Source organism: Pelodiscus sinensis, chromosome 9 (genome assembly GCF_052426305.1).
Source record: "Pelodiscus sinensis isolate ZL-2025 chromosome 9, ASM5242630v1, whole genome shotgun sequence".
NCBI lineage: Eukaryota > Metazoa > Chordata > Testudines > Trionychidae > Pelodiscus > Pelodiscus sinensis.
Window position 1 is genome coordinate 45,893,913 of NC_143060.1, and position 21,329 is coordinate 45,915,241.

The 21,329-nt window shown below is 43.1% G+C and overlaps 1 protein-coding gene across 4 annotated transcripts in view; it reads left to right on the forward strand.

Annotated features, from left to right (window-relative positions):
* Positions 1-21,329, forward strand: part of STXBP3 (syntaxin binding protein 3) — an 88,308-nt gene that overhangs the window by 23,398 nt on the left and 43,581 nt on the right. For all 4 annotated transcript variants that reach the window (XM_025189409.3, XM_025189408.3, XM_025189410.3 and 1 more), the window contains 6 exons: positions 1,342-1,418; positions 1,926-2,004; positions 5,802-5,902; positions 9,886-10,040; positions 13,959-14,049; positions 19,607-19,731. In XM_025189409.3, the coding sequence (XP_025045194.2) occupies positions 1,342-1,418; positions 1,926-2,004; positions 5,802-5,902; positions 9,886-10,040; positions 13,959-14,049; positions 19,607-19,731 (628 nt within the window). The remainder of the gene's footprint in view (positions 1-1,341; positions 1,419-1,925; positions 2,005-5,801; positions 5,903-9,885; positions 10,041-13,958; positions 14,050-19,606; positions 19,732-21,329) is intronic.

The following is a 21,329-nucleotide window of genomic DNA, read 5'->3' on the forward strand; positions in this document are numbered from 1 at the left end:
CCCCTGTATAAAACTATGGTACGCCCACATCTTGAATACTGTGTACAGATGTGGTCTCCTCACCTCAAAAAAGATATTTTGGCCTTGGAAAGGGTTCAGAAGAGGGCAACTAAAATGATTAGGGGTTTGGAACGGGTCCCATATGAGGAGAGGCTAAAGAGACTGGGACTTCAGTTTGGAAAACAGGAGACTGAGGGGGGATATGATAGAGGTATATAAAATCATGAGTGGTGTGGAGAGGGCGGATAAAGAAAAGTTATTTATTAGTTCCCTAAATAGAAGAACTAGAGGACACCAAATGAAATTAATGGGGTGCAGGTTTAAAACTAATAAAAGAAAGTTCTTCTTCACACGGTGTGTAGTCAACCTGTGGAACTCCTTGCCAGAGGAGGCTGTGAAGGCTAGGTCTATAACAAGAGTTTAAAGAGAAGCTAGTGTCGAAGCAAAAACATGCTCCTCTCTGTTTAGGTGGCTAACAACTGATTTGCTTTATTGATCAGTAAAGCAAAGTGAGCCAAACGTGGTTCTAGCAAAGTCGGGCCCAGTAAATCTGCTAATACAATCAATCCTAGTATCGTTATACCCTTAGCCAAACAGTCTGACGTCAGGGCATCCAATTACAGAAATCCTCAATTAAATTTGGAAAAACAAAGCCTTATCAACAAGATGGCTGACAGGTACGAGGGAGTACATCTCCTGTCCCAACCAGCCCAATTAACACATACCAATAGCCCATCCTGTAGGCCTCTTCTCACGGGGTGACAGAAAGTTCACTCTGGTCTACGTGCTTGAGAGAAAAGCTGAAATGGTTTCTGATGTACAATATGGCTTCTAGCTAAACATAAAATAGCTTCTACACTAGATAATTTCAAGGAGGTTAGGTCCATAAAAGGCTGTTAGCCAGGGGATAAAATGGTGTCCTTGGCCTCTGTTTGTCAGAGGCTGGAGAGGGATGGCAGGAGACAAATCGCTTGATCATTGTCTTCGGTCCACCCTCTCTGGGGCACCTGGTGCTGGCCACTGTTGGCAGACAGGATACTGGGCTAGATGGACCTTTGGTCTGAGCCAGTACGGCCATTCTTACGGACCAGATCCTACCCTTACTTAAAATTGTAATTCAGTTCTCTCCATAGAGAAAGTTTAGACTCATTTTATCTTACACAAATATATTCATGTTAAATGCAATCAATGGTCAAAAGGAGCATTCTCTCAAGATAATCCAGAATGCATTAGTTTTCTTTGTTAAAACACCAAAGTTTTTATGTAGTCTTCCAGACTTCACTAATGAATAAAGATGTACTGAATATTGCATTTCAAAATGTGTATCTTTATATATTGTAGCTGTGGAGAATGTTTATAAAAAACGTGAGCCTGTCCCACACATGAAGGCAATTTATCTCATCACTCCAACTGAGAAGGTTAGTATTTTGAAGAAAATAATGCAGCAGGCTTTTTACTTACTTTTGCTTTTGATCTTTTTTGTGTAGTACAGAAACATGACTAACTGAACCATCGTAACATTACATACTAAGCTATTATAAAGCTGCTATTCAAAATAATGGCTGTGGGAAAATTGTCTACACTGGTACTATAAAAATGTTCAGAAGAGATGGAATCTTGCATTTTTAAATTATCAATTTTTTATAACAAGATTTTTTTCCTCCCCTTTCTTTGCTGCCTACTATATTTTGTTTAACTTCTGCTGAAGATAATATTAATGATTATTATTTGTTATCCTTGGGCTGGAAATAATACTCTGGTGTACTGTTTACTGTAATGACTGATTACAGTCTCTGATTTCACTCTAATCATTTTAAAAAAAGTGAACTGGTCAAAAATGAAGACCAGCAAAAATTTGTTCAAAGAGCAGGCAAAATAGATGCTTTTCTTTATAGTAAATTTTAATTCAGTATTTTTATCTTAAGTCTGTAGATGGGCTTATAAGTGACTTTGTAACTAAATCATCCTACAAGTACAAAGCAGCATATGTCTACTTCACTGACTGTAAGTAATTTATTGAGTTTGGTAACAATGAATGTTTAAAAGTCTTACTTTGCTACTAATATACTCTAATTTACTAGCTGGTTTATATTTGCAATAAACTACTGCATTAAGCTATGAGGGGGATTTTTTTAGACTTCGCTTTACAAGAATTGAAGTGGAGGTGTTTTTAAAAAAAAAAAAAAAAAACCCACCCCAACAACCCATAATGCTCTGTGATTTAAAGCATTGTAGCAAGAAATGGAAAGCCACAGGATGTGGATTTAGTTTCTGTCCAGTGTGGTGGAATGGCTCTTTATTTCCCAGAATGAGCATGATCTTTGTATTTCATGCTTTAGTTTTCAATATTACATGTTTTGGGTTTATTTTTGGTACTTGCTCACTATATTTGTATGCTATAGAATGTAAAAGACATTTTTGAACAAGATTAGGATACACAAGCAAATAATTGTGTAGAAATAAAACCAAAAATAACTTTGGAATGATAGTTTGCTGTGCTATGAAGCCAGTGGTTTGAAGTTCTGATTATATTTCACTTACTTACTATGGGCTCAGTTGTGAGCTGGCTTCCACATGTTTGTTGGGAATAAGGAAATATAAGTGCCCTCCTAATTCCTCTACATAGTATTTCTGCATCCTAGGTTGCCCACAAAGGAAAGAACAGCAGCAGTTCCCTAGATACTTCCCAGTCAGTTCCCACACCAAGGCTTGTGCCCCTTCCATTGTCAAACAGCACAGCTGGAATATTGTGCAGAGGAAAGTTAGGGTGTGTCTACACTTGCCCTTGCTTGACACATCTTTTGTCTTTCATGGGTGCTTAACTCCTTCCCTCCGCCCATTTAACAAAGTTTTGCTGTAGCAAGTACACGTGTGAACGCTGCTTTGTCAGCAAAATCCACCAAAAGTGGATGGAAACGTTTTGTCCGCAGAAGTGGTGACAAACATGCTGACTTTTAGCAGAGTTGTGTCGACACAGCCTTGTCACTAAAAGATGCATGGTGTAGTAGGCGTATTCTAAGCTCTGCTAGAAAGACGCCCATACTCTGTGTCCCTAAACCTCCAGTTGGCAGAGTTGGAACTAGATGACAGGGCGGGATCACTTGTGAACTGCCCTATTCATTCCCACTGAAGCATCTGACAGACCAAGTATATTCTTCTATTTTAGTTTAGCTGACTTCCCCCATGGAAAGCAGACATTGAATTCTGGTTACATCAGTTTGGTCCCTGATCTACTCTTGAGGCTTTACTCAGTCCAGATTAAGAGGCTTTTTTCTCTCTCAAAAAGAGCCCTAATGGCAGTATTATGGCTCCAAATAAAACAATTGCAGAGTTCCAACAGGAAATCCACTACTATAATACTCCACCACCCCTGAGGTCAAACTTCATTCTGCTGTTTCACTTATAGCTTCTGTCTTGTGTTATGCTGTAGTGGTAAAGTTAAAACACCTTAAAATGTAAAAGTTGAGAGCTATCACAGTAGATTTCCATTGTTAAGCTTGTTTTTCCCAGCACATTACTGGGTGAGCTGTTCCTTAGAGGACATTCCATACTCTGTGCTTAATGGTGCCTCTAACATTGCTGCTTTCTGACTGTAGTTGACAGAGTGCCTGGGACCAGCTTGCATGTTGTGGCGAAGGTTCCAACATATAAGCAGCCCTCTTTAGCTTCAGTATATATTATCCCCACTAACTTGCAGTGTCGTTTACTGTTTTTATTTTTTCATTCCTTGTTGGTCTGTTGCCAAAAGCTTGTTTTTTGGGCTTGCTGCATTGGCAGACTGCTCTCAGAACAGTTTCCAAACAAGAATCCAAGTTTTAACTGATCAGTGTTACAGAACATATATATGATAGGTGCAAGAACCTCTGTCTTTTTTTTTTAAGATTGTCCAGTGAACTTAAGATTAATATGGAAAGACAGACTTATTTGTTGATGACCTTTGTTTGGTTATACATTGATGCCACAAAATTGGCTTCCCCGTCAATCCATATTTCATCCATACAGAGCTGTTCAATAGGTGAGCTTTTTTTAAAATAGAAGGTCTTTACAAGTCACAGCCATGAGGAAATTGAGCAGTCTTCAAGGCCTGGTAGTCACTTCTCTGTTGGTGTTTTGATTAGACTAGGCTCCAGATCCCTTAAATCAGCCCTGGGCAAAATACCCTAAGCAGCCGGATCCAGCCTCGAACGGACTTCCTGCTTGTCCCCAGCATGCTGCTGCGAGAAACTGCTGCTGGGTCTGTTTTGAACAGCGGTGAGCCATCACATGCTGCTCCTGCTCCCAGCACAATCCCATTGGCCAGTTTTGGCCAAGGGGAGCTCCCTGTTGTCAATGGGCAGCTTGCAAAGCATCTATTCTCCCTTCAGTCTTGTATTTGTTAAAAAACTTCGTGGACCCTGCAGCCAGTGCAGGGGCAGGGCAGGCAGTTTGAAAAGGCTGCTGGCTGGGAATCAAGCAGGTAAGTCTCCCAGCCAGAATCTGCCTTTGCACCCCAACCCTTCCTCCCCCCTGTCCCCAGAGACCCTGCCACAAGTAATAACCCTCTCCTGCATCCCAGTCCCCTGCCCCATGTTACAGCCCCCTCTTGTTCAAGGTCACAACTCAGATCTCGTGACCCAGTTAAGGGACTAGGGTGCAAATTGCCTCCTTCACCCAAACTCCCTCCCAGCCCCCACACCTTTTCCTGCACCCCAGTCCCTTAATGCAAGCTCCCTTCTGTACCCAACCTCCATCTCAGATCCCATATCTCCTCCATTGATATGGAAGAGTGCAGCCCTAGGCCACTCTAAGAATTTGGAAAGTGGTCTTCTCATTCACCCCCCCCAATCAAAACTTATTACCCACTTCTGCCTTAAATCCAGTTGGCTTTTTGCCTCATTTGAAGTTCTAAGAACTATGCTGGCATGGTAATCTGATGGTATATCTCCCTGTTTTGGTTACAGATCTAGAAACCTGTAAGGTTTGTCTGTTGGGGGGAGACAAACAGCGCTCTCAGATCTACATCTGTTGAAGGCATTTGATAAGCGCTCACATAGTCTTCTCTGCATATATTTACCCATCATAGCTTAAATTCATCTTCCAGACAAGAATCCAAGTTTAACTGATCAGTGTTACAGAACACTTAAAAGATAGGTACAACCAAACACTTGTATCTGCTTCATATTTTGTTTGGGGATTTGTATTGTCCATTCTGGGGACAGGGAGAGGACTATTGTAACTTCCTTTTTGTAATATTTAGGAGGTATCTTGCTACTCCATATGAAAGGGAAGAGAAAACACACACAACCCTCTGGTTACTGTTGTCACTGTTCAGGACATGCTATGTGTCTTTCTTATTACTGTTTATTCCAGTATCTGTTAAATTTGTTAGAAATCTTCCTCAGGTTTCAGTATCTAAAAGTGGGAATCCGCTGAAAAGAAAAATATCTAACTCTTCCCAAACCCAGTTAGATTAACGCCTCTTATCTTTCTCTCTGGGAGGGCTTTATAATATTTTTATTCATTAATAGCAATTGACTCGTGTTTCAGTCTTTTGAAAGGAACTCACAGTAGAATGCTATAGACCCCCTGATTACAATGAGTATGTTTCTGGTTCCTAAATGTTCAGAATTTTCTAACTGGAATAGTTCCTGTTTGATCACCTGCAAGAACCACAGACTAATGTGGTAATTCTCTGAAACAAATCTCATTCTTAAAAGAACAAGAGAAAACTAAATGAGGTTTTATCCTGTAAATGTAAATTTGAATGAATTAACTGAAATAACTATAAAACAGCTTCATAACCTTTTAATCTCTTTTCCCAGTTTGCCCTGACAGTCTCTTCAATAAAATGAAGTCGTGCTGCTCAAAGGTTATAAGAAGGTGCAAAGAAATAAATATCTCCTTCTTTCCATATGAATCTCAGGTAAAGTTGAGTCTTTATATTAGCATAATTCCAGAAATTGTACAGAGTCTTATTGATTTTACCCACTGTGGCAGGGTCAGTCCCACTCCTGGGCCCCTGACCCTTGTCCAGCCCACTGTCCCACAGTCTAGAAGTCACAGTATACAGCTCCCTCGCCTTGGTTTGAGATTTGTTGTCTCCCTGTAGTCTTTTTAACAAGGTTGATGCTGTTCTTTTGGCTCCTCCGGTGTCTTTCTCCAAATGCCTCCCTCCACTCTCCAAAACTCCTTCTCAGTATGCCCCCCTCTTGCGGGTTCTTAAATAGGCCTCCAGGCAGCCCCAATTAGTTTCACCTGGGCCTTAATTGATTTTGCAGCTGCCCCTAATTAGCCAGGATTTCTGACTCTCTGGCTCTTTCCCCTTCCATCAAGCTCTTTAACCTGCTGTATCACCCCTGCTCTGTCACACCACTGAAGTCCTGAAATGTAGTTCATTTTTCAGACGTTGTGACAAATGATACACGAAGTCTACCACCATTTTGGTTTATTTCCATTGTATTTGGAAGGAGGGGGATTGCTACTGTTATCAGAGGTTTATTTTCAGTTGTCTTCACTGTATGATTGGTTTCAGTTGACATGCAAAACTTTTGTCATTCAGAGCAGCAGATGAGTTCTGGCTTGTTTTAAGTAATGACAAACAGCGCTACTCACTATTTTTACGATACTGTTATCCTGATGTTTAACTAGGTAGGATTACTTTAAAAACCCAGAACTAACTCGTCATTGAGATATTGGAATTCAGTAGGAGCAAACAATTCAGAGAATTTAGGACTCCAAAAGCAAAAAAAAGATTAAAAGTAGAGCTGTCAACTAACACGCATTAACGCAGGGCACAATTAACTCTTTAATTTTAACGTGTGTTACTTGCAGGCATTTCTGTGGTGCTGCCCCTTTGAAACGCCACCAAGGCGTTTCAAAGAGGCAGCACAAAGCAGAGCCCTGATCAGCTGGAGTCCCCAGCTGACCCCAAGGTCTGTGCAGCGCTGCCCCTTTGAAATGCTGCTGCAGCGTTTCAAAAGGACAGCGCAACGCAGAGGCCGGGGTCAGCTAGAGTCTTATTGTTGTTTAAAAGCGTGACTAATCAAGATTAATTTTTTAATTGCTTGACAGCCCTAATTAGAAGACGCATTTACGATTAGTAATATGGAGACATGGAGGACAATCACCAGTTAGTGTGTAAACATCAACGAAAGAGGCTGGAAACTGCAGTAGTAGATTTGTCACTCATGTAATTCATATAAAAGGGCAGAGATGGGGGGGGGGGGTTAATAAATCCGGAGTTGGCATCCTATGGCATGTGAGCTGATTTTTCAGGGGCATGCGGGAAGGAGCTCAGTTTTGCCCCTCCTCCCCTGTGCAGCCACGGGAGAGTGCTCCCTCTTCCCTGCAGCAGATTAGGCTGCAATGGGAGGAGGCAGCCCTGGGGGCTGTGGCTCCTCAGCAGTACCTCCCCTGGGGCTAATGGCAGTGGGGCCTCCAACCTCCAGGGTGCTTGGGACCACGTGGGTGCGGCAGTTGCTGTAAGGGGACATTAAGGTAAGTGTCTTCCCGTCCATGCCCGGACCCCTTGCTCACATCTATCCCCCTTGCTCACATCTTCCCTCCCCCACCCTGCCAAGACTCTGCACCCCCCAGCTTGCTTTGACATCACTGTCTCTTGTTCCTGAACCCTCCCTTCTGGTCAGACACCCTGCCCCAAGACCCTTCCTGCACCTTCCCTCCTGGCCTGGCCAGACACTCAGCTTGCTCCTGAATCCACCATTACTCCTGCACCCTTTCTTCTGGCCCCACACTGCCCCCTCTCTTGCTCCTGCTCCTTTCACCAGGCCAGACACCCTACTCCCAGCCTGCATCCTACCTGTCCCCCTTGTGCACATCATCTCCCTCCCTGATCCTGCACCCTATTCCTATCCCACTTGCTGGCAGCCCTGTCTCTCACTGAACCCCAGAGAGTAAAGGGGGTCCATAAAATCCACTGACTCCGGAACCCCAGAAAAGTAAATCTGGCCTATGGGAAACCTTGAACCTTAATCCTCCTTCCTTTCCCTGTGAGGCTGGAGCACCAGAAGAGTGAGATCTCTGTTGGGGGTCACATCAGTGAGGGTTGGTGTTTTTTGGAGGATTTTTTTTTTTTTTTTTTTTTTGCTTCTCACTTGTGTAGTCCCCAACTCAGTTTTCAGTGGGTCATTGACCCCGACCCCAAAAAAGGTTCCTCACCCCTGCCATAAGTAAAGAAAACATTGAAACTTTTTGTGTTGGACACTTGATTTTAAATAAAGTTTGATAAACTAATGAGACTGTTAAAACATTTCATTTGTTTCATAATATAAATTAAACTGTTCTCCCTAGCTGCAGCTGGTTCAGAAAATATGGTCACATTACCCAGCCTGTCCCTGCCCCCTCTTCTTGGCGCACAGATCCGTGAATAAGTTAAATCTTGGCACGCCACTTCTGAAAGGTTTAAATCAACACTGGCCAACATAGGGAAGCCCACAAGACCAAGAACCTTTGCGCGTCTGTAAGAAGTTGTAAAAGTGTCTGAAGGTTACTATTCTTGCATTGTTTTCCTGTAAGTTTTCTTTCCCCAATACATGCCACACTGCTGAGGTGTCAAACTCTTTTACCTCACCTGGTACCTGAGTGTGTGAGGTTCTTGCTTCTTGCTGTATCCTGGTAAGGGAGTTTCCTAACTGAAAGATTCTTTTCCTTTCCACTATTTAGTGGGTAAGTCATGAGACTGTAGTAATGTAATGAGAATCTCCTTCCTAATAACGTCCACAGGGCTTTTATCGCAGCTGGTTGTCAGAGGGTTGTTTTTATTAAACTGCTTTGAACAAAAGAGCAAACACTCTTTTTTAGTTTTGATCAAACATCTGCGTTCAGAGTTAACTGAGGATTGTAAAAGCTTCAATCTGTTATGGAACTCTACTGTCCTGGTCCTCCAGAGAGCTTCTATCTGAAACAGCGACGAGGAATCCTGACACACCTTATAGACTAACAGATTTATTGGAGCATAAGCTATCTGAAACAGAAATCGATCATTGGTTTTCTAATGTAAAAAGTGAACAGACTCCATACCTCTATTCCTTTTGGCTTTTTGTGTGCTGGTGTTGGAAAACTCTTGAGATCTTTGTGAATCATAAACATGCAATCAAAGATGTTTTTGCTTGCTTGGCTGGTACATAAGAATCTCCTGAGGACATTCATCTCAGCCTAGTTTGTATGTTGCTAGAACTGAATAGAGTTGGACTTCATCCTGGGACAGGTTTGAGTGGCCATGTTCTGCAAGAGGGAAATAAGTATTTGTGCCTTTATTTGTAGAGGGAATTCTTGTTTGGAATTAGGCTACATAGCTAAGGAGGCAATTTTAAGTTGGCAAGAGAGCCCATTGACACACAGAATGTGTGAATCTCTGGCAGAAACTTGTTTAACAGGGGAGCATCCAGAAGAGTGGTTTTTAATAGTGTCAGAAAAAAGTGACCCCTTTTGCTGCTGATCTGCAAGTGTATTTGTATGTTTCTCCCCTCCCCCTCCTTGAATGTATGTCAAATTGTGGGTCTAAGCAGGTTAAACTGTGTCCCTTCATAATCGCTTTAGCTTTGTATTGATCCATGCCAGGCTTTAGTGGGTATGTAGTTCTGTTTGCCTCCCGTTCCTCCATCTATACAGGTAGTGAACAGGTTGAAACATACAGGTAGGGGTGCATATGTATGTGTATACAAGAAACAAAGATGAGCTCAAGAGGATAGACAAAAGGAGGGATGATTGAGGTAAATAAAATGGTAGCTTAGCCAATGGTAGCTTAGATATGTATCTATCTTGTGCATGGTGTGGTGTTTTGTTTAAAAAAGGCCGCAACCCTTTGACTATTGTTCTTACAACAGATGTTCTTATTTCTAAAGAAATGTACAATGCTAAGCTTTTTCATGGCTATGCTTTATTTAGGTATTTACTCTCGATGTCCCAGATGCATTCTTCTGCTGTTACAGTCCAACCATGGAAAAAGCAAATGGCAAAGATGCAGTTATGGAGGCAATGGCTGAACAAATTGTTACGTTATGTGCAACGTTAGATGAAAACCCAGGAGTAAGATATAAAAGGTAGGACCGAAAATAGTGATATATGTAAATACGACTTTCAATTTTACAACTTCTGCTTGCAGTGCTGTTCAGAAACAGCAGTGTTCCATCTTCTAATATGCTGTTAGGATAAAATATTTTTTTATTGGTTTTTATTAAGTTGGTATGAGTCCACATATAAAGTAAGTGTGGTACAGATGGCTTTTTGTTTACCTTCAGCATTTAACAACTTTTTGTAGTCAGTCTCTGGATTTTGTTGCTGATCACTTACTGTTTCACTTGCTAATATGGTAACATTTTTATTAGGGATGTTAGTGTGTGTCAATTTACACGATTAACTGATAAGCCCAGGCTTATTGTTTTAATCCTAATGGTTACACCTCCTACCCCCTCGACATGGGGGAGGCAGGAACTGGGAGCTGACTGCCCCCCCACACAGGTAGCAGCTCAGGGGTGTGGGGAAAGCTGGCTTTCAAGCTGGCTGCCTATGCATAATGGCTCTGGTAGAACTACCGGCCCCCTATGCTGCTAACTCTCTATCAGAGGTGGGATGGGGGACTAGTGGGAGCTGGTGGTCACAGGGACCTGGCTTTACAGCACTGCCTGCCTCTCTGCAATGGCTAAAAATTTCAAGTGGTTGCATGTTTACACAACTACATGATTTTTAACATGCCTAACTTGTACTGTGGGGGGAAGAGACCAACCAGGCATTTACATGCATCCTATTACCCAGGTTCTGTATGAGTGTTTTACTAATAACCCAGCTACCAAGCTTCTGTTACTAAGTTTGAGCCTTGGAGAAGGTCTTATTTTTTTGTAGTCCCTGCATGGATTTGGGATGCAACAGGAGCCAGAGCAGAGGGGAAACAGCTAAGGTCAGAGATTGGGGTGTATATGTGGCTAAGGAGCAATGTTAAGAGTCCCATATCCTTTCTGAACCCCGCAAGAGATCAGGGAACAATAGATGCTTGGGAGTCCAAGAATCAATCATAGACTACTAGAACTGGCAGGAACCTTGAGAGATCATCAAGTTCAGTCCCCTTCCCTCATTGCAGGACCAAACAAGGTCTATATCAGCCCTGATATGTCTGTCTAACCTGCTCTTAAATATCTCCAGTGATGGAGATTCTACAACCTCCCTAGGCAGTTTCTTGCAGTGTTTAACCACCCTGACAGTTAGGAAGTCTTTCCTAATGTCATACTTAAACCTGTCTTGCTGCAATTTAAGCCCACTGCTGCTTGTCCTAACATCAGAGGCCAAGGGGAACAATTTCTCCCTCTCCTCCCTGTGACAAATTTGTAGATACCTGAAAACCACTATCATGTCCCCTCTCAGTCTTCTCTTTTCCAAACTAAACAAGCTCAATTGCTTCAGTCTTCCCTCATAGCTCATGTTCTGTAGTAGACCTTTAAACATTCTTGTTGCTCTTCTCTGGACCTTCTCCAATTTCTCCATCTTTCTTGAAATGTGGTGCCCAGAACTAGACACAATACTCTATTTGAGGCCTAATCAGCGTAGAGTAGAGTGGAAGAATGACTTCTCATATCTTGCTCACAGCACTCCCCTTAATGCATCCCAGAATCATGTTTGCTTTTTTTCATCAGTATTACAGTGACTCATGTTTAGCTTATGGACCAATCTGAACACTAGATCCCTTTCTGCAGTACTCCTTCCTAGACAGTCACTTTCCATTCTGTGTGAAACGGATTGTTCCTTCCTAAGTGGAGTACTTTGCATTTGTCCTCCATTAAACTTCATCCGATTTACCTCAGACCATTTGTCCAGGTCATTTTGAATTATGTCCCTGTCCTCCAAAGCAGTTATAACCCTCCCAGGTTGGTATCATCTGCAGACTTAATAAGCCTACTCTCTATGCCAGTGTCTAAATCGTTGATGAAGATCTTGAATAGACCCAGTCCCAAAACAGGTACTGCGGAACCCCACTTGTTATGCCCTTCCAGCATGACTGTGAACCATTAATGACTACTCTCTGAGAACTGTTGTTCAGCTAGTTATGCACCCACGTTATAGTAGCCCCATGTAAGTTGTATTTGCCTGGTTTATTGATAAGGTCATGCAAGACCATAGCAAGTGCCTTTATTAAAGTCTAGGTATACCATGTCCACCACTTCTCCCTTATCCACAAGACTTATCTTATCAAAGCTATCGGATTGGTTTGGCATGATTTGTTCTTTACAAATCTGTGCTGGCTGTTACCTATCATCTTATTTTCTTCCAGATGTTTGCAGATTAATTCCTTAATTACCTGCTCCATTATCTTCCCTGGCACAGAAGTTAAACTGACAGGTCTGTAGTTTCCTGGGTGGTTCTTATTTCCTTTTTTTATAGATGGGCACTGTATTTGCCATTTTCCAGTCTTCTGGGATCTCTCCCAACTTCCATGATTTTTCAAAGATGATAGCTAAAGGATGAGATACTCAAGGAGCTGATAAAGGAGGTATTTTTAGGATGCATTTCAACAGGCCATGGTAACTTGAAGACCTCTAACTTTTCTAAGTAATTTTTTACTTCGAAACCTGCCGCATTCACTGTTAGGCATCCCTTCATCATCAAACTTCTTGGTCAAGACTGAAACAAAGAAGCACCTCTCCTGTTTCCAAGTTTCCTGTTACCATTTCTCCCTCCTCACTGAGCAATGGGCCTATCCTCTCCTTGGTCTTCCTCTTGCTTCTAATATATTTATAGAATGTCTTTTTGTTACCCTTTATGTCTCTAGCTAGATTGTTTGTTTTGTGCTGTTGCCTTTTTAATCTTACCCCTGCATAACTGTGGTGTTTGCTTATATTCATTCTTTGTAATTTGACCTAGTTTCCTCCTGGGCAGGGGAGGCTGCTGTGGAGCAGCCTCTGTCCGTGGCAGGCCCAGGCTCACTGCGGAAAGAGGCTGTTCTGCTGCAGCAGCCCCTGTTTATGGGGGATCTGAGCTCCCTGCAGACAGGGGCTGCTGCTGTTCTGCATTGCTGCTCTGTATCAGGGGCAGCAGCATGGGGTGGCAGGAGGCTCCCTGAGAGTGGGGCTGGAATGCACTGGCTGCCGTCCCCACCCCTGGGGACTATCAAAAAATTGTATGCAGCTCCACAACTATTAATTATATGCTATTTAACATCCCTAGTTTGAACACATGCTTAAACTTATGTATGTGTTTGTGTTTTGAATAAGGGTGCTCTTCTGAATCAGGGCTGAATACGTTAGAACTTCTCAAGCACTTTTGATATTTTGTGAAGAAAGATATTAGGAATATAGATTATTAAATGTCTCTGCCACTTCAGCATATAGTCTCAAAAGCTATCATTTCCTATAATATACTAGAAATAAAGTAGTAAACAAATTCATGTTTAAATGGTGAATTAAAATTATGTACAGTTTCTTGGGTGGATGTGTGATGGAGACCACTTACACAAGCAGCTTTCTGTTAAGTTAAACACTAGCAGCTTTTGACAGTTAAACCATAAAACTAAAGGATGTGATCTTATACCATCTAAAGTAAAAATAATTATAAATCTGAATGTCATATAGTGTAACATAATTTAATGATTTAGCCTTTCAACTAGAATTATGGGGGGAAAACATAAAAATACTTCAACTCAATAGCCATCCCATTGTTGTTCTTTCCCTCTTATTGAGTATTACATATGTAGGTAAGACTTGTCAGTTTAAGCCATTTGTTTTGGTCTTGCTTCTAGTTTATTCCTATTTTCCTATCAAGCCCACAACTCTGAAGTTATTCATATTAGGTTTTCAGGCCGTATGACATACTGCCTGTTTGCATCATGGCACAATGTTTCAAATATTTCAGAAATTTTACTTAATTTTAAACTAGATGTTGAAGATAGGTAGTTGTGTGTTTAAAATACTGACACTAAAATTTCTTAACAAATTTAATCAATGGTATTTGAGACTTTTTTTCTTTCCCTCTAGCCAGCCATTGGTTAATGCCATCAAACTTGCAAAGCTAGTCGAAAATAAGCTTGAAAACTACTATAAAATGGATGAGAGAAGCCAAATAAAGGTAGAGTGAAAAATACATCCTTGCTTGTTTTATTTTTGTAAACAAAGGACATTATTAAAGGATGTTACATAAAATATTCTCTCTCAAAAGATTTGGGTACTAAATATAAGGGTCTCTAGTTCCTTTGTAATTTAAAAACAGTTTGAAAGAGTTGACAACTTGTGCAGTATGTGATAGAAATGTAGCCGTGTTAGTCTGGTGTAGCTGAAACAAAAACAGGACTGTGTAGCACTTTAAAGACTAACAAGATGGTTTAATAGGTGGTGAGCTTTCGTGGGCCAGACCCACTTCCTCAGATCAAATAGTGGAAGAAAATTGTCACAACCATATATACCAAAGGATACAATTAAAAATGTGCAGTATGTGTTTTTATCCCAAGAAAACAGAATTGATACTTGTATAACTCACAGAGGAGGAGTGCTAGACTAATAAATGGGTGGTGTAGAACAGAGGGAACATTCATTTTTTGATTCTATCCCACTTTTTTGAGCACTGGGCAAAGCTGAGGATTACTTCAGTACAGGGCGTTCCCAGCATAGGTCACCCTGGTATAAATCTGTTCCGCACTAAAGTCCTTGACGCTTGTAGGAACTGATGCATTGAGTCCTCCCATTCCCTGCTCTTAAGTCACACACACAAACCCACACCCTAATTTGCGCATATGGTAGTCAGCCACGGGGAACAAATTCCCCACTTTAAGTTGTTTCACTATAAGTCCAAGATTTTTGGAACGTATCTTGGACTTAGAGTGAGGACAGCCTGTAGTACAGTTTTCCTGCTGTAGGATCTAGGGAAATCACAATGCTGTTGGAAAATAAGGGTCTTAGAAATACTTACCATCCTTCATTTCTCCCATAGTGGCCATTAATAGTTCCCCATAAGGGAGTGTGGGGTGTAGAGGGTTGCATGCTTAGGCAATAGCCCACTGATAGTAGCATCTGATTCCATGATAATTAGGTCAGCCACAAAAACAAATGTAACTGAGTCTCCTGTGCCACCAGTAGATAATCCTCCCAGCCCAAGCATGAAGTAGTTTTCTAGTGTTTAGGAAAATGGGATAGGCACAGTCACCAAGAGAATTGGACAAAACAAATGAAAGAAAGAGAAAATAAAAAATCTATTGGGAGAAGCATCCTGTGATAAAAGGATTAGGAATCAGACATGGAACACAGCAGTTGATTACCTTGGCGGACTCTTTTATTAAGCATGTTCTGGGGATCTGGTGCCATTCTGAGTGCTCAGTCAATTTGGTGTGTCTTGCTGATTTTTCTGGCTTGATCAAAGATCTGAGGTTTTGTGATGCTGGCCTTCTAGGAAACTGTGAAGAACTTAGTTTTGAATAGTGATAGAAATGTAGCCGTGTTAGTCTGGTGTAGCTGAAGCAAAATACAGGACTAACAAGATGGTTTATTAGATGATGATCTTTCGTGGGCCAGACCCACTTCCTCAGATCAAATAGTGGAAGAAAATAGTCACAACCATATATACCAAAGGATACAATTAAAAAACACATATGAAAAGTACAAATCAAATTTCATAACAGAAGGGGGATGTGGGGTGGGCGGGGGCGGGGAGAAGGTAAATGTCTGTGAGCTAATGATATTAGAGGTGATAATTGGGGAAGCTATCTTTGAAATGGGTAAGATAACTAGAGTCTTTAAGACCCCCACGAAAAGTGTCGAATTTTAGCATGAATAACGGTTCAGAGGATTCCCTTTCAAGTGCAGTTTTAAAAGGCTTTTGAAGCAGGATGCAGGTAATTAAGTCGTTGAGACAATGTCCTTTCTGGTTGAAATGGCAAGAAACTGTTTTTTCTTAGTGATCCTGTCTAATATCTGTTTTGTGGGTATTGATCCTTTGGCAAAGTGTCTGAGACGTTTGTCCAATGTACATAGCAGACGGACACTTTTGGCACATGATAGCATAAATTATATTTCTGGATGTGCAGGAATGTGTTCTTGATCTTATAACTCACTTGGGGTATGTCTACACTACGAAGTTAATTCGAACTAACGTCTGTTCGAACGTTAGTTCGAATTAACTTAGGTGCTACACATGCAGAACACTAGTTCGAACTTAATTCGAACTAGCGGTGTGCTTAATTCGAACTAGGTAAACCTCATTCTACGAGGACTAATGCCTAGTTCGAATTAACTAGTTCGAATTAAGGGCTGTGTAGCCCCTTAATTCGAACTAGTGGGAGGCTAGCCCTCCCCAGCTTTCCCTGGTGGCCACTCTGGGCACCACCAGGGAAACTTGTATGCCCCCCTCCCGGCCCCGGAGCCCTTAAAGGGGCACGGGCTGGCTACGGTGCCTGTGCCAGGTGCAAGCCTGCCAGCACCCAGCCAGCACCTGGCACGTGCACCTGGCACGGCTTGAGCCAGCCACCCGCTGCCACCCAGCCCTCCGCCTCTTCCCAGGACCAGGCTGGCGGCTCCCGGGAGCCTGCCCAAGTCCGCAAGAGGCGGGAGCCCTCCTGGTCTAGCGCAGACATCGTGGATCTCATCCACGATCTCCGCACTAGGCACAGGAAAGTGGCCATCTAGGGCAGGATAGCTGCCAGCCTGGCCACCCAGGAGCAGGTTGGCATGAAAATCAAGGTGGTCCACTGAGACCCCCGACCCTGAGCTCTGAGCTTAGAATGGCCGTACTGGGTCAGACCAAAGGTCCATCTAGCCCAGTAGCCTGTCTGCCGACAGCAGCCAACACTAGGTACCCTGGAGGGGATGGACCGAAGACAATGACCAAGCCATTTGTCTCGTGCCATCCCTGTCCAGCCTTCCAGAAACTTTGGGCAGGGACACCACTCCTACACCCTGGCTAAGACTACTCCATGGACCCAACCTCCATGACTTGATCTCACTTCCCTTTAAACTCTGTTCTAGTTCTAGCCTTCACAGCCTCCTGCAGCAAGGAGTTCCACAGGTTAACTATTTGCTTTGTCAAGAACAACTTTCTCTTACTAGTTTGAAGCCTGCTACCCATTTCTTTTCTTTGGTGTCCTCTAGTCCTTCTTTATGTGAACTCATGAAGAACTTTTCTGAATGCACCCTCTCCACCCAACCCCTGCCTTTAGAGACCTCTATCCTGTCCCCGCTCCATCTCCTCTTTTCTAAGCTGAACAGTCCCAGTCTCTGTAGCCTCTCCATCTGGGACCTGTTCCCAACCCCTGATCATGTTAGTTGCCCTCCCCTCTCCCAGCCTTTCTCTTCCCCTCTCCCACCTCCTTTTCCCAGTCTCCCCCAGTTTTGTTCAATAAAGACAGAGTCAATGTTGGAAGAAACGTTTTCTTTATTTTGTACATCAGGAAGGGGGGCTAGGGGGAGGGGTAAGTGGAAGGAGGTGAGGGCGGAATGGGGTACGAGCCCCCGATGGGGAGGACTGGGCTGGCTCTGCGGGCTTCTGGGGGTGGAAGCTCTCCTGCACCCCCCCAATTGCCCCCTCTCCCCAGATGGCAGCCCGCGGCAAGTGCAGCCGGTCTGATGGCCGAGTGCTGTGATGTGCCCAGTGTGGGCACTCCGGGCACTCCAAGCCAGGACTGGTTTTCAAGCGGGGCACCCCTGAGAACTGTCTGTCCGGGGTGGGGGTCAGGTCCCTTTAAGCGCAGCCCTCGGCTAGCCTGAGACAGCATCTCCACGCTCTAAGTCCTCCTCTGATGCCCTGCCGGCACTGCTTCCGGCCATCTTTAACCCCGGTTCAGGGTCCACTCAATCTGGACATGCTAATTCAAACTAGTTTTTAGTTCTAGACGCGTTAGTTCGAATTCGCTTAGTTCGAATTAACTAATTCGAACTAAGTTAGTTCGAACTAACCCTGTAGTGTAGACATACCCTCCGATCCCCCCCTCAGTCTCCTCTTTTCTAAGCTGAGAAGTCCCAGTCTCTTTAGCCTCTCTTCATATGGGACCTGTTCCAAACCCCTGATCATTTTAGTTGCCCTCCCCTCTCCCACCTTCTTTTCCCAGTCTCCCCGAGTTTTGTTCAATAAAGAGTTTCTATTTTTGAACACACGTGTCCTTTATTTTGTACATCAGGAAGGGGGTCTAGGGAGGGGTAAGTGGAAGGAGGTGAGGGAGGAATGGGGTACGAGCCCCCAATGGGGAGGACTGGGGTGGCTCAGCGGGCTCCTCGGGGTGGAAGCTCTCCTGCAGCCCCCCGATTAACCCCTCCTCCCCCCTCCGGATGGCAGCCTGCGGCAAGTGCAGCCAGGCTGATGGCCGAGTGTTGTGATGTGCTGAGTGTGGGCACTCAGGGCACTCCAAGCCAGGACTGCTTTGCAAGCGGGGAACCCCTGAGAACTGTCTGTCTGGAGTTGGGGGTCAGGTCCCTTTAAGCACAGCCCTCGGCTAGCCTGAGGCAGCAGCTCCACACACTAAGTCCTAATCTGATGCCCTGCTGGCACTGCTTCGGGCCATCCTTAACCTTAGTTCAGGGTCCACTCAGTGTGGACATGCTAGTTCGAATTAGCAAAACGCTAATTCGAACTAGTTTTTAAGTCTAGATGCGCTAATTCGAATTAGTGCTGTAGTGTAGACATACCCTTGGTTAGGTCCAATAATGGTATCAGCAGAGTGAATATGTGGAGAATGCTGGCAACGAGGCTTGTTGCAAGGGAAGGTACCAGGGTTGGTATTAGTGTGGTAGGTACTGTGGTTGTTGGTAAGAATCATCTTGAGGTTAGGTGGTTGTCCCTAGGAGACTATGGGTCTGTCTCCCAGTGCCTCTTGGAGCTTGGTATCCTGTCCAGTATAGGCTGTAGTTTATTGATGATGTGTTGGACAGATTTAAGTTGGGGACCGTAGGTGATGACAAGTGGTGTTCTATTGTGGGTTTCTAGGTATTCGTCTGGATCTTTCAATTTGCTTTTTTATTTTTATAAAAAAATTAAAATAAAAAAAATAACGCATCACCCTTCTGTTCTGAAATTTGATTTGTCCTTTTCATATGTTTTTTTTATTATTATTATTGTATCCTTTGGTATATATGGTTGTGACTATTTTCTTCCACTATTTGATCTGAGGAAGTAGGTCTGGCCCACGAAAGCTCATCATCTAATAAACCACCTTGTTAGTCTTTAAAGTGCTACATAGCCCTGTTTTTTGTTTGAGTTTTGAATCTACATCAACTGATTCACATTTGAAACTAAGTTCTTAGTCTAGGATTAGATATTAACCATGTTTTTGTTGTTTGTTTTAGGCTTTCTATTGTGTCCAGTTCAGTAGGGATTTTTGCTTATGAGGCGAAATGTTGAAGGATTGTAGTGTGCTTGAAAACATGATACACAAACAGTGTATGAACTCACATTATCTTTAAACATAAAGTTGCCTCTATTTCATGGTTGAAGTAGCGGGTCCAGTTTGATATAGCTAATGCTAACCTAGTTGTAATGTTTTCTGAATTACAAAAAAGTCTTCCTCTTGATCAGACTAAACCAACTTGGCACTTTATAAGATTTTCCAAGGCTGCTTAGAATGTGACCTTGGTTGCTTTAAATAGTTTTGGAGTATTGTAATTTTGTACAGTAAGTCTTAAAAATTTTGCTATCCTGATCTTTTTAGGGTAAAACCCACTCCCAGCTGTTAATTATTGATCGAGGATTTGACCCTGTGTCCACTGTACTCCATGAACTTACCTTTCAAGCAATGGCATATGATCTGCTGCCAATTGAAAATGATACATACAAGCAAGTATAGCTTCTCAAATCTAAATACTTAGGAACTGTCTGTATTTATACAAAGCCAATAAGCTATTAAAGGTGAACTGGTAAGGGAATAATTTGCGATTTTAATAGTTTGTACTGTACAAAGATGGCTTCAGTTGAAAAACTGTTTTTCTTCTGTCTGCTCTCTGCCAGAGGTTTTTGATTGACAGCTCAGTCAGAAGCTTCATTTAGCAAGACAATATTGCCAAAGATACAGCCCCAGTATTAGGACTGATTTGGTTAGGTGGTCACAGGGATGTGGATAACAGTGGCAGGAAGGGAAAATGTCCATAGCGGAATTAATTTTTGGCTTATCCTGTGATTAGAACGGGGTGGGCAAAAGGGCCTCTGCGGGCCGGATCTGGCCTGCCAAGCGGGTTGATCTGGCCCATGGAGGCCCTGCTGCTCCCCCTGGGGACAGGGGAGCGCACAACGTCCTCCTGCCCTGTGAGGAGAACATGGCACTTCTAAGTGCTATGTGCTCCTTGTGGGGCGGGAGGAGATCTCACAGGCTACCCCACCCCCAAGCCTGATTGGCCTGGGGGCAGGGGAGCTGCACAAAGTTTCTTCCACCCTGCGAGGAGTGCATGGCACTTCATAGTGTCACGTTCTCCTGGCAGGGCAGGAGGATGCTTCCTGCACTCCCCTAGCCTTGATTGGCCTGGGGGCGAGGGGGAAGCGTGGGAAGCCTCTTCCTGCCCTGCCAGGGGCATGGGTGCCTAATGGAAGGGGGGGAGCAAAGGGGCTCTGCCACCCCCAGACCAATCACGGTCTGGAGGTGGAGTAGCCCAAAAGCATCCTGCCCTGCCACCTTCCAGTTTAGGCCCCACTCCTTCCGGGCGGCCTGAGGCCACTTCAAAGATTTTTGAAGTGGCCTCCAGCCCAAAACTATTGCCCACCCCAGATTAGAAAAATTAAGACTTCTGATGCAGCTATATTTACTACTCTAATCTGAAGTCTTAATTGGTGATTACTAGAGCTGAACCTTCTGTATATACAGAAGTTGAGCTACTGGTATGAATCTTGCAGCTTAGATCTAATTTAATTTGACACTCTCTTCCATAAAAACTGTGTCCACCTTTATGGGATACAAGTGTCATATGTTGAATATGCCTCAACTTATTTGTGACAAACAAGTTTGATTATTCTGTTGCCATGTCACACAACCCTTGTGGGATGCATTTCAAATATCTGGACCTGTGCTAAAGAACTATATGTCAAATGGAAATGTATAAGAGTAGCAGGAATAATGCTGAGCTTGCAACATTTATTTAAATTTATGTTCTTAAAAGTCTGAAAATTATTTATTTTAATGCAGTAGGTAGACCCACTATTTAGTGGGGGGTTTAGAATTAAATTTGCATTTTTCTCTTATTTCTACTGTCTTCCAACCACTATTTGTGAGCTTCTGCAACAGTATTAGTCCTGGGGGAATTCTGCAACTGTTGCATTTGAAGCCACAGTAAAATCTCACAGGATTATGATATCCAAATATGAATGAAAGTATTGTGTTCAAGATGCCTAGTATACATCTTATTTCTTCAGTTCACAGGAAACTGCTTAATAATTGAAGTCAATGA